Source organism: Lampris incognitus, chromosome 3 (assembly GCF_029633865.1).
Source record: "Lampris incognitus isolate fLamInc1 chromosome 3, fLamInc1.hap2, whole genome shotgun sequence".
Taxonomy (NCBI): Eukaryota; Metazoa; Chordata; class Actinopteri; order Lampriformes; family Lampridae; genus Lampris; species Lampris incognitus.
This window is the reverse complement of record NC_079213.1, coordinates 116964964-116979504: the sequence shown is the minus strand read 5'-3', so window position 1 is coordinate 116979504 and position 14541 is coordinate 116964964. Positions and strand designations below refer to the sequence as shown.

The 14541-nt window shown below is 40.4% G+C and overlaps 1 protein-coding gene across 1 annotated transcript in view; it reads left to right on the top strand.

The window, feature by feature from the left end:
• Positions 1 to 5211: 5211 nt before the first annotated feature.
• map1sa (microtubule-associated protein 1Sa) overlaps positions 5212 to 14541 on the top strand; it is a 66076-nt gene continuing 56746 nt past the window's right edge. The window contains exon 1 of the mRNA XM_056277614.1: positions 5212 to 5788. Coding sequence (XP_056133589.1) covers positions 5605 to 5788 — 184 coding nt within the window. The 5' untranslated portion in view covers positions 5212 to 5604. The remainder of the gene's footprint in view (positions 5789 to 14541) is intronic.

Genomic DNA, 14541 nt, shown 5'->3' with positions numbered 1-14541 from the left:
CTAGTCGACCCGTCTTTCTTTGGAATAAGAATGGCTGACGATGCCCACGGCCTCTTGGATGGTATGATGATCCAGCCTCTCTGGTCCTCTGCAGCTCCTGTTTTGCCATTGGTTTTTTTTGTGGATAGGCAGGCGATACAGGGCTCGGCAGATCAGGCGAGCTTTATCCATGTCTGTGTGGTGCTGGACAACTGAAGGGAAGCCATGGCCATTGGGGCTTTTGGAGACTACGTCCATGAACTCCACCACTAACCATCTCTCGTTGTGAGGTCGTGAGATGCTCACCAGCCCAATTACACATGGTCGCTACGACCTCTGGAAGAGGGGCTACAGGGACCTCTACTGGCGGATCTAGCACTCCTATCTGAGGTGCCTGACCAATCACAGCGATTTGGAAAGTCTGTCCTCCCAGACCCAGCTGGAGAAGGTCAGCTTCGAGATCCAGATGACTTTTTGTGGACCAAAGGAAGTCCAGCCCCAATATCAGGTCATCTTCTATGGGGGCTACCCAGGCCTCCTGTTCTACCTCCACATCTCCTATCTGGATTTTCAAAGCTATCTTCCCCTGGCTGGCAGCGACCTCTCCAGTGGCCGTGCGTAACACTCCTTGACAGGGTTTCATCTGAGTGCGCTATGTCCAACCCCCTTTTTCCAGCACATTTCCCTTAACAACTGTGACCGAAGCTCCTGTGTCAATCAGCCCTCTACAGACTAGGTCATTCACCTGGCAGTCTACGTAGGTATGGTTAGGGTTTTGGTGCCCCTGGCTCTCTGTTCTTGTATTTATTTTCTTTTTCACTATGCTTATGCCTTGGTAATTGTCTCCACTCCATCCTCTACTCCTGTGTCCATCAGCACTCATGCTCTCCTCTTGTGTTGTTCATTGTCCCCCATAGGGTGTCTGGTGAATTGGTGGTAGATTGGTGGTCTTCTCTATATTGTTCCTCTGTGTGGTCTCTTCAGTTTGGAATGAGCTCTGCCCCCTGTGCTTGTTGCCTAGTATTTCCCCCGATCCTTTGTGGCAAAACGTTCCCGTTCCTAGAACCTAGGCCCCTTTCTCTTATCACAGTTCCTGGCCAGATGCTCAACACTCCCACACACCCAGCAAACCAGTCACTGTCTGGTCCTCCTGGGCCCCCCACTCCTTGTAGCTAAGACCTCTCCAACAGCACGCACCATAGCAGAGAACTTCTCCTCTTCAGCAGGCCTGATAGGGGGTGTGGCTACCCCCCTCTCTGAGAGAAACAATTGTGGCATATCATGACAGTACTGGGCGGCCGTGGTTCTGTTTCTCTGGATCACTGGTGTGGAGTTGTATGGGAGGGGGTGTCATAATTTTCTGATTCTCTGTAAGATTTTCCGCCACAAATTGTTCATGGCCATTTTCATAGGGGCCACAAACCAAGCACGGCTGGCTGGGTGGGTAAAACTGATTGTTTTCTATGTTCATTGCTCTTATTATAGCTCTGTCAGGCATTGCAAGGCGGTTTGACCTTCCCAGGATGGCGTCTTAACATGGACACCATGGTGAGCATTAACTAGCGTTACAGTGGTCATGTGTACTATTCACAGAGGACTGGGGAATAGTTGCAATCACAGCATTGTAAGTTGGTGACAGATGGTATCCAGAACTAGTTTTTTTGTCAGCCTGAAATATAGATGTTTCATGTGAACATGGTTTCTGGTGTGGAGGCAGTAGCATCACAGCAAGCTCATGATGATTGTTTATGATTCTTATAAATATCAAAACATACAGCCAATACACCATAAGATGCCCTCGTTCTCATCAAATATCAATCAGCAAAAACGCCGAAATGACAATTTCTTAAAATAAATTAAGGGGTGTGTTTACCTTTTAATAGAGCAGCAATTTTGTATAGTTTAATTTCACCATTAAATGGCTAATAAGGGGCATCCGGTGGCGTAGCTGTCTATTCCGTTGCCTACCATCACAAGGATCGCCAGTTCGAATCCCCGGGTTACCTCCGCCTTGGTCGGGCATCCCTACAGACACAATGGGCCGTGCCTGCGGGTGGGGATGTGGGTGTGTCCTGGTCGCTGCACTAACCTTATAATGCATGATTATAATGTAACCTCATAACTTGACCGTATAATGTATTGTAACGTGCATGGATAACTGGACACGCTGGCTAGCGGGTCTGACCCTTTAGTCGAGCAGTTAGCAATGTCTCCTGCGGTGCGGGCAATACGGGTTTGCTTCCCTCATAACTTAACCTCATAAGTTAACCTTATAACTTAACCTCATAAATTAACCTCATAACTTAACCTTTTAACTTAACCTTATAACTTAACCTCATACGTTAACCTCATAACTTAACCTTATAACTTAACCTCATAAATTAACCTCATAACTTAACTTCATAAGTTAACCTCATAACTTAACCTTTTAACTTAACCTTATAACTTAACCGTATAACTTAACTTCATAACTTAACCTTCTAACTTAAACCCAGAGTTGTAAAAACCAGGTCCAGAAAGTAAAAGTCCAAACCACGTATTTGCTCCACTCATGCACTACACCAGCAAATTCTAGTCAACACCACTCCTCAACTAGGTAGGGAAAACTAGCTAGTGAAATCAGTTGGTTTAGTAACATGTTTGGAGCAAATACATGGTTTGGACATTTACTTTCTGGACCTGGTTTTTACAACTCTGCTTAAACCTCATAAAATCTCATAATTTAACCTCATAACTTAACCTCATAACTTAACCTTACAACTTAATCTCATAACTTAACATCATAACTTAACCTCATAACTTAACCTCACAAGTTAACCTCATAGTCAAGTCAACCTTGTAACTTAACCTCATAACTTAACTTATAACTTAACCTCATGAAGTAACCTTATAACTTAACCTCATTACTTAACCTCATAAATTAACATCACAAGTTAACCTTATAACTTAACCACATAAGGTAACATTATAACTTAACCTTATAACTTAACCTTATTACTTAACCCCATAACTTAACCTTATAACCTTATAACTTAACCATATAATGTATGGTTATAACATAACCTCAAAACTTAATCTCATAACTTAACTTTACAACTTAATCTCAAAAGTTAACCTCATAATTTAACCTTATTACTTAATCTCATAACTTAACCTCATAATTTAACCTCATAAATGAACCTCATACGTTAACCTCATACTTTAACCTTATAAGTTAACCTCAAAAGTTAACCTTATAAGTTAACCTCAAAAGTTAACCTCATAACTTAACTTCATAAATTAACCTCATAACTTAACCGTATAACATAACCTCATAACTTAACCTTCTAACTTAAACACAGAGTTGTAAAAACCAGGTCCATAAAGTAAAAGTCCAAACCACGTATTTGCTCCACTCATGCACTACACCTGCAGATTCTAGTCCTAACCCTAACCCTAACCACTCCTCAACTAGGTAGGGAAAACTAGCTAATGAAATCAGCTGGTTTAGTAACATGGTTGGAGCAAATACATGGTTTGGACATTTACTTTCTGGACCTGATTTTTACAACTCTGCTTTAACCTCATAACTTAACCTCATAAAATCTCATAACTTAACCTTATAACTTAACCTTATAATTTAACCTCATAACTTAACATCATAACTTAACCGTATAACTTAACCTCATAACTTAACCTCATAACTTAACCTTATAACTTAACCTCATAACCTTCTAACTTAACCCCATAACTTAACCTTATAAACTCATAACTCAACCTTATAACTTATCCTTATAACGTAACCTCAAAACTTAACCTTATAACTTAACCTTATAATGCAACCTCATCATTTAACCTTGTAAATTAACCTTATAACTTAACCTCATAACTTAATCTCATAACCTTATAACTTGACCTCATAACTTAATCTTATAACTTAACCTTATAACTTAACCCAATAACAACATTATAACCGCATAACTTAACCGTATAATGTATGCTTATAACGTAACCGCAAAACTTAACCTCATAACCTAACCTCATAACTTAACCTTATAACTTAACCTCATAAATTAACCTCATAACCTCATAAATTAACCTCATAATTTAACCTTATAACTTAACCTCATAAGTTAACCTTATAATTTAACCTCATAACTTAACTTCATAATTTAACCTTATAACTTAATGGTATAACTTAACCTCATAACTTAACAGTCTAACTTAAACCTCAAAACTTAACCTTATAACTTAATCATATAACTTAACCTCATAACTTAACAGTCTAACTTAAACCTCATAAAATCTCATAACTTAACCTTATAACTTAACCTTATAACTTAACCTCAAAACGTAATCTCATAACTTAATTGTATAACTTAACCTCATAAAATCTCATAACTTAACCTCATAACTTAAACTTAACCTCATAAATTAACCTCATAACCTCATAACTTAACCTTATAACCTATGCTTATAGCCTTAAGTAAAACTCTGAAGAAAAAAACAAAACTACGAGGCCTACCCCCTAAAGGCTCGGCACATCTCTCTGTAAGAGAGCTGAGACAGAGTTAGAAAGTGCCAGGTACATTCAAGTCAAGTCACGTTTTTTTGTGACGCTCAAAATCACAAGGCAGTCCTGAGGGGCTTCGCAGCCAGTGCAGTATACCACAATACATGACATATGACACCGTAGTATTGGCTCAACAGTTTACGTTTCATTGTATGTTTATTGATTAATGAAAAGACGCTTCCACCCCCAATTGCAGATGCATAACGTAGGTATCTCTGACGAAAGCAAACACTGCATCACCTGTTTACTGGTGCTTGTTTTGCGCAATTCATAAAACCTTTTGCGGTTGTGACATTAAGGGCAACAAGGGAGCTTTAAAAAAAACACAAAAACTTCAAAATGTTGTAATTAACCATTTTGATAACCACAAATAACCCGATTTCCAGGACTGTAGCGCCGTCATGACACAAGAGCCCTTATTTGTTTAATTTCGTGGCTATCATTGCCACCTCAAGGCCAGGGGCTCCTGGGTTCAGTTGTCACGTGTGTGGAGTTAGCATGTTCTCCCACAGTCCAAAGACATGCTGGGTGACCTGTGACCTCTGGCTTTGTGTATGGGCCCTGTGATGGACTAGTGAGATGTCCTGGGTGTCTCCCTGCCTTCTGCCCCGACTCCAGCATGCTCCAGGTAGTACATCTCATGGATGGATGGACGGGTCCAAATAATGGATGGAGGTGTCTGTGCCCGCGCTGCCCATCCGGCTGCTGGCCGCTCTCCGTGGAACCGCCCACTTTACGACAAGGAGGCGGGACAACGTGCAGAGCTGCCGCACGATCATAACGCGCTTTGTTTGTGAGCAACCAACGGGTCAGGAAACCTACGTAGAGCAACGCTAACCACAAGTCTGTAAGCAAGCTGAATTGTTATTTCTAAACTCTTTTCAGCCACGTCGTCCTTATTCTAAACAATGTTTTGAGTTGGATGAGAATATTTTGGGTTCAATTGTTTATGAAATCGTGTTTAAATTCGGTCATCCTCTTCCTGCTTCTCCGTAGCTCATGTTCTCTCTGATTGGTCGTTTGACCTGCCATTTGACGGACTTTCCCGCCTCGGATAAATTGGGGCGTGTCTCATGAGGTCATTTGCCAAACTTTCCGTCATGGCGGCGTCTCAGAGAGGAAAACCTGTAGCGATGGAAAGCACAGAACCAGCTTCCCACCCAGGCTTCTGTAATGACAAGTATTCCATGCTGGTCATTGTCGGCGAGCACAGTCAGAGCGGACTGGTGGATTATTTGGTGACGGAGATAGAGAAAGGTAAGTTTTTAAAACCGACAATCGTCCGAGTTTACCTACGTTCGGCCAAACTTCCTACAGACTGGAAACTTGGCCTTGCGGTGCGTCTTTCAAGAGCTTTTGGTCACATGGAGGTAGAAAGCTTAGTTAAACTCACATGGAGGTAGAAAACTTAGTGAAACTCACATGGAGGTAGAAAACTAAGTGAAAGTCGTCTCCTGGCTCACTCACCCTTCCTGCGTGTAGGCTGGGCTACAGCAGCAGCAGCCGCAGCAGCCAGCCAGCCAGCCAGCCAGCCAGCCAGCAGTTGCTGCTGCTGCTGCTGCAGTGATGCAGGCATGCAGGCAGTCCCTCAGGGTGACCCTCTCAGAGTGGCTGCAGGATGCGCAGCAACACTAGAAGGCATTTTGGACAGAACAGAGCAAAAGCAGGTCAGAATTTGTTGCCCATACATAACTTGTACATATGAAAGTTCTCACGAATCCCAGCTGTGAAAATTTACAGCAGGACTTTTTACACAAGTATTTTTTTCTTTTTTTGTAACACACTTCATAGCAGAAAATCTTGGTGTTTCATAAGAAATCAGAAGTGGAATGACATCAGCCGTTTAACTGGGTGATGTACAGTGATGATTTGATGTCACTTACAGATAGGGCTGGGGGATATGGACAAAATTAAATACCACAATATTTTTGACCGAATACCCATATCGATATTTTGATGATATTGTACAGATGAGTATTGTTGCTCTCACAAAATATTTACACAATGTCATTTTTGATAAACACACTGGTAATGTGGATAGGATGTCCAAACAGGAAGAGACAAGGGATAAAACAGCTATAACAGTCTAATAAATTCAGAGAATTGCACCTCTTTACTGTAATGCAGCCTATAAAACCAGGAAAAGATTATATCATGATATTACGGTATCCAACATTCCAGATGATATCTAGTCATATCATATCGATATATTGCCCAACCCTACTTGCATTCACTTCAATAGGTTCAAGTTCAACTTTATTGGCATGTGTAGAATCCTAGGAAATCCTTGTGCTCTGGCTCTCTGCTTTAACGCAAAGGACACAAGGACAAAAGACACACCATCCCCCCAAAAAACATACGGTACACAATAACACAACAGTGTAAGGTGCATATGGGTATGTCAACTGGTCAGCAACCTGACTACCTGCTGAAAGAAACTATTACTCAGACGGGTGGTGTGTGATTTGATGCTCCAGTAATGTTTTTTTTAGATGGGGGGGGGGCGAGAACAGAACATGAGCGGGGTGGCTGGTGGCCTTCATGATGGTTTGGGCTTTCCTATTGCAGCGGGTGGTGTAAATATTATGAAGGTGTGGTAGTTCTATGACAATGATTTTTGGTGCTGTCTTTACAGTCCTTTGAAGCAGTCTGCAGTCCTGACCAGTCAGGCTGCCAAACCAAACTGTGATATAGCCTGTCAACACCCTCCGCATGGTACTGCCATAAAAGTTCATAAGCGTTTTGGTACTCACAAAAACTCTTGATACGCATCAGAAAATACAGTCTCTGCTGTGCCTTCTTGAGGATGCAGTTGGTGTTGACAGACCATGTGAGGGTGTCTGTGATGTGTAAACCGAGAAATCTAAAACTGTCCATAATTTCAACAGATGACCCATTGATGGAAATAGGAATATGATTTCCTTCTCAAGTCAACAATGATTTCTTTTGTCTTATTGGCATTGAGAGAGATGTTATCATGGCACCATATGGTTAAATCTTCTACTTCCCTCCTATAGGCCCTCTCATCAGTCACTATTGGTCCAGTTACTGTAGTGTCATCTGTGAATTTAATGATGCTGTTGTTATATTTGGCAACTCAGTCGTGTGTAAACAGATTGTACAATAGGGGGCTGAGACAGCAGCCTTGAGGAACTTGAACTTGGTGCACAGATTGATTATGTGTCGGTCTCTTGACCGAAGAGAGAGAGTGGCTTCCTAGCGAGACAACCAGCACAGTAGACAAATGCACTTTAGCAGGATTCTTGCATTATCACTTCCTATGAAGTGATAAATTGTCATCAACAGACAGCTTCACAGAGAGCACAGGACAGCTGCAAGCATACAACGGAATGTATTCTCTGCATGTAACCCATCCTATTGTATCGGAGCAGTGGGCAGCTGCAGCATCTGGGGACCAACTCCAGTTCTTCTTTCCATTGCCTTGCTCAGGGGCACAGGCAGGAGTATTAACCCTAACATGCATGTCTTTTTGATGGTGGGGGGAAACATGAGTACCCAGAGAAAACCCATGCAGACACGGGGACAAAATGTAAACTCCACACAGAAAGGACCTAGGATGGCCTGGGGTTCGAACCCAGGACCTTCTTGCTGTGAGGCAACAGTGCTAACTACTGGGCCACTGTGCTGCCCAGAGTGTCACAGAATTGGATGTTAGAGTTAGAGTTATCAAACATTTTGTGTGGTTGAGCCTTCTGTCCAGAGTACCACACACTGCCATAGGTGGATGCATCTTTGGTAGGGGTGTGGAGGCCAGCCTGTCTGGTTGATGGTAGAGTCGTGGATAGGTGACATGGAGGCTATGATGGTTCATCACCATAAGCATCCACCTGCAGGAAGGAGCTCTCTTTCTTTGGGTAAAGTAAAGAGTCTCTTCAGGTCATGGAGACTCTTTTTTATTTACTTGCTTTTTGCCCGCCAATTTTCAGATTCTTTCAAGTTTGACCTGGAGGATGCTTTTTGTCAGTGAATGCTGACCACTGGAAAAAAGTACATCTTGCTCAGTGTGTCACCTCAGTGTAGTAGGCAAGGATGGAGAGGAGAGTTTTTGTAGAGTTGGGGTCCAGTGGAGATTTCTGCTCTTGGGAACAGTGTTAAGACACCAGGCCAACTCCTGTCTTTGAGGTGGACCATGCCAACACTTCTATTGTCAGGCATAGGTCTCAGAATGAAACATTTAATCTGTTTAGGGTAAATTTTGTCTGTTTTCAACTAAACAGCTGAACTGTTGTGCTTAGGAAAAATGATCAAACTGGAGCTTAAATGAGACCAATTTTTAAAAAAAGTTTTTTTTTAGAGAGACAGCTCAGGTTGGACGGTTTGGAGACAAAGCAAGAGAGGCAAGATGGAGATGGTGTGGACATGTGTGGAGGAGAGATGCTGGGTATACTGGGAGAAGGATGCTGAATATGGAGCTGCCAGGGAAGAGGAGAAGAGGAAGGCCAAAGAGGAGGTTTATGGATGTGGTGAGAGAAGACATGCAGGTGGCTGGTGTGACAGAGGAAGATGCAGAAGACAGGAAGAGATGGAAACAGAAGAGCTGCTGTGGCGCCCCCTAACGGAAGCAGCTGAAAGTAGTAGTAGTAGTAGTGTTTTTAGAAGAAAAACACAGAAAAATAAAAAAAATGGATGTCATTTTCAGTTGACATAAGCTTTGCTAGCTTAAGCAAGTTTCCCAAGAATGTCAGTGGATGTTGATAAAACATGTCATTTATGCAAAGGGAGTTTGTTGTTAAAGGGGGTAATTAACCATTAAACAGTTGTTTTCAGTCTAAAGGCCAAAGTAAAGCTGCTGGGGGAACAGTTGGGAGATATGGGGGTGATTCCCCCAAATACAGCGTGTTTCTGTCCCAGAAGGATTTATGATAAATGTTACTAAACATTCGTCAGTGTTGAAGAAACAGTTGTTATTTTGAAGACACGGCAAGTGAACATAAGAAAAAGACCTGGACGTAGATGAGTGAGAGACACAAGACATCAACACAGACAGAGGAGAGAGACAGACATACCACAACCTCTCCAACCTCATTCCCACCACAAGGTGGTGATGATGGGCTCGATTGTTTCTTCAGTCAGGAACAAGCTTAGGGAAACGTCAGACCTCTGAATCACTCGACAGCACGTGAAAAGTGGGCGGGACAAGTTAAAAGTGGGCGGGATAAGTGAAACTTACTGGCGAATAGCAACTCAGGGGTGTGGAACCAGGCTACGTTAGCCAGAGAGGGTTTCACGTCCACAGAGTGAGAAATGGTAGATACAGTAAACGCCATGGACCCTCTTCCCCTGATGACGATGATGATGATGATGATGATGATGATGAGCTGAAACTATGCAGAAAACCTGTCAGGAAAAAGAGGAGAAACTGAGAGCCAGACTGGTGGGTTTTTTTTAACCTTAAACCTATTTTCCTATGCCTCTTTTGACTGCTAGCAATACAAACATGGGGCTTCGGTGAAAAGCGACTGGAGTTTCGAGTTAAGGAAGTGCATTGCAGGAGGATTTCATAATTATAGGAAAATTATCATACTGAATAATTATGTCGACAGAGAGAATATTACAATTATTTGTCTCTGTTTCAGGGAGAAAAATTATTTGATGCATTTGCAATTTTATCATATTTTAGCTTTTTCTCTGTTTTCAGTGAAGAACTTTCTTGCATAATAGAAAGCCTGGTTACTTCCTGCCGCCCTCCTACAACGTGACGATTTAAATCAAGCTGAGCATCACATGCAGCTGAACATACTCATGCATATGTACTGGACACTATGGACATGACCCAGCATAGCCTTCCGGTTGTGGTGATTTCCACATGTACACTTCAGCAGTAAGTGGACGTGCTCACTTGAAGACCACCATGTTTGTGGAGGCGGGTTGTGTAAAAAACAAAGACACGCGTTGGTGTGGTCAAAGAGAGATGTTGTTCGTCTCCGTCTTCTCACAGCTTCCACACATAAGTTGTGTGCTACTCTATTTTGAATGATAAAATTAGCATTCAGGTTGTAAACGGAATTGTCATGGCGTCTGGGTGCCATGGCGGTCTATTCTGTTGCCTACCAACATGGAGATCGCTAGTTCGACTCTCCGTGTTACCTCCGGCTTGGTCGGGCATCCCTACACACACAATTGGCCTTGTCTGCAGGTGGGAAGCCGGATGTGGGTATGTGTCCTGGTCACTGCACTAGTGCCTCCTCTGGTCGGTCGCTGCGCCTGTTCGGGGGAGGGGGAGCTGGGGGGAATAGCGTGATCCTCCCACGCGCTACGCCCCCCTGGTGAAACACCTCACTGTCAAGTGAAAAGAAGCGGCTGGTGACTCCACATGTGTGGGAGGAGGCATGTGGTAGTCCACAGCCCTCGCCGGATCGGCAGAGGGGGTGGAGCAGAGACCGGGACAGCTCGGAAGAGTGGGGTAATTGGCCAAGTACAATTGGGGAGGAAAAAATCCAAAAAACAAAAAGAAAAAAAAGGAAAACCGAATTGTCTCAAATGATAGGTGATTATCCACTTTTAGGAAGGAGTATGTTGTCGGGTCAGTCCAGAGGAGTGTTTTCCTGTCTGGCATTGGGCCTGTCCTGTTTTACACTACAAATAAACTCCCCCTGTCTTTCTCACCTGTTAACTGCCGACTAGTACTGCAAAATTAGTGGGGGGGGTTTGAGTCCAGCTGAATCCAGTTTGGTTTTGGAAATGTCAGTTTCAGTTATGATGTTTCTAATTGACTGTGACGGTGACAATATAATTTTACCAACATCAAACTGAAATGACATTTAAAGATCTTCTGAATAATTTTACCAACCATCGAACTGAAGTGACATTTAAAGATCTTCTGAATAATTTTACCAACCATCGAACTGAAATGACATTTAAAGATCTTCTGAATAATTGTACCAACCATCGAACTGAAATGACATTTAAAGATCTTCTGGATAATTTTACCAACCATCGAACTGAAATGACATTTAAAGATCTTCTGAATAATTGTACCAACCATCGAACTGAAATGACATTTAAAGATCTTCTGAATAATTGTACCAACCATCGAACTGAAATGACATTTAAAGATCTTCTGAATAATTTTACCAACCATCGAACTGAAATGACGTTTAAAGATCTTCTGGATAATTTTACCAACCATCGAACTGAAATTACATTTAAAGATCTGGATAATTTTATCAACCATCAAACTTGAAGTGACATTTAAAGATCTTCTGGATAATTTTACCAACCATCGAACTGAAATTACATTTAAAGATCTTCTGAATAATTTTACCAACCATTGAACTGAAATGACATTTAAAGATCTGGATAATTTTATCAACCATCAAACTTGAAATGACATTTAAAGATCTTCTGGATCATTTTACCAACCATCGAACTGAAATTACATTTAAAGATCTTCTGAATAATTTTATCAACCATCAAACTGAAATGACATTTAAAGATCTTCTGGATAATTTTACCAACCATCAAACTGAAATGACATTTAAAGATCTTCTGAATAATTTTATCAACCATCAAACTGAAATTACATTTAAAGATCTTCTGGATAATTTTATCAACCATCAAACTGAAATGACATTTAAAGATCTTCTGGATAATTTTACCAACCATCAAACTGAAATTACATTTAAAGATCTTCTGGATGATTTTACCAACCTTCAAACTGAAATGACATTTAAAGATCTTCTGAATAATTTTATCAACAATCGAACTGAAATGACATTTAAAGATCTTCTGGATAATTTTACCAACCATCGAACTTGAAGTGACATTTAAAGATCTTCTGGATGATTTTATCAACCATCAAACTGAAATGACATTTAAAGATCTTCTGGATAATTTTATCAACCATCGAACTTGAAGTGCCATTTAAAGATCTTCTGGATAATTTTACCAACCATCGAACTGAAATGACATTTAAAGATCTTCTGGATCATTTTACCAACCATCGAACTTGAAGTGACATTTAAAGATCTTCTGGATAATTTTATCAACCATCAAACTGAAATGACATTTAAAGATCTTCTGGATAATTTTATCAACCATCAAACTGAAATGACATTTAAAGATCTTCTGGATAATTTTACCAACCATCAAACTGAAATTACATTTAAAGATCTTCTGGATGATTTTACCAATCTTCAAACTGAAATGACATTTAAAGATCTTCTGAGTAATTTTATCAACAATCGAACTGAAATGACATTTAAAGATCTTCTGGATAATTTTACCAACCATCGAACTTGAAGTGACATTTAAAGATCTTCTGGATAATTTTACCAACCATCGAACTTGAAGTGACATTTAAAGATCTTCTGGATGATTTTATCAACCATCAAACTGAAATGACATTTAAAGATCTTCTGGATAATTTTACCAACCATCGAACTTGAAGTGACATTTAAAGATCTTCTGGATAATTTTACCAACCATCGAACTTGAAGTGACATTTAAAGATCTTCTGGATAATTTTACCAACCATCGAACTTGAAGTGACATTTAAAGATCTTCTGGATAATTTTACCAACCATCGAACTGAAATGACATTTAAAGATCTGGATAATTTTACCAACCATCGAACTTGAAGTGGCATTTAAAGATCTGGATAATTTTACCAACCATCGAACTTGAAGTGACATTTAAAGATCTTCTGGATAATTTTACCAACCATCGAACTGAAATGACATTTAAAGATCTGGATAATTTTACCAACCATCGAACTTGAAGTGGCATTTAAAGATCTGGATAATTTTACCAACCATCACACTGAAATGACATTTAAAGATCTTCTGGATAATTTTACCAACCATCGAACTTGAAGTGACATTTAAAGATCTTCTGGATAATTTTACCAACCATCGAACTGAAATGACATTTAAAGATCTGGATAATTTTACCAACCATCGAACTTGAAGTGACATTTAAAGATCTGGATAATTTTACCAACCATCACACTGAAATGACATTTAAAGATCTTCTGGATAATTTTACCAACCATCGAACTTGAAGTGACATTTAAAGATCTTCTGGATGATTTTATCAACCATTGAACTGAAATGACATTTAAAGATCTTCTGGATAATTTTACCAACCATCGAACTGAAATGACATTTAAAGATCTTCTGGATAATTTTACCAACCATCGAACTGAAATGACATTTAAAGATCTTCTGGATAATTTTACCAACCATCGAACTTGAAGTGACATTTAAAGATCTTCTGGATAATTTTACCAACCATCGAACTGAAATGACATTTAAAGATCTGGATAATTTTACCAACCATCAAACTGAAATGACATTTAAAGATCTTCTGGATAATTTTACCAACCATCAAACTGAAATTACATTTAAAGATCTTCTGGATGATTTTACCAACCTTCAAACTGAAATGACATTTAAAGATCTTCTGAATAATTTTATCAACAATCGAACTGAAATGACATTTAAAGATCTTCAGGATAATTTTACCAACCATTGAACTTGAAGTGACATTTAAAGATCTTCTGGATAATTTTACCAACCATTGAACTTGAAGTGACATTTAAAGATCTTCTGGATGATTTTACCAACCATCGAAGTGAAGTGACATTTAAAGATCCAAGTAAAGATAAAGATCCAAAATACCATCAAGTTAATCCAGTATTAAGCCAGTACTGACACAGTTTATGTGTGTTAACAAAAAGTTTCCAGCTTTAAAATGATTGACAGTTCAGGTGCAGTCAGTTGTTTTGAGAAGGAAAACAGAACAAGTCCAGTCCCAGTGTCTGTCTGGGTGTCTGTCTGGTTGACTCTGGTTGTCTGTCTGTCTTTCTGGTTGTCTGGTTGTCTGGCTGTCTGGCTGTATGACTGTGGTTTCACTTGGGATTACACATACACCTTTAACAAGAGTGTTGATGCTGTTTCTCCTCCTCCACCCTCCTTCTCTCACATTTTCCCTCTCACACTTTCTCTCTCTCACACTTTCTCTCTCTCACACTTTCCCCCTCTCACACT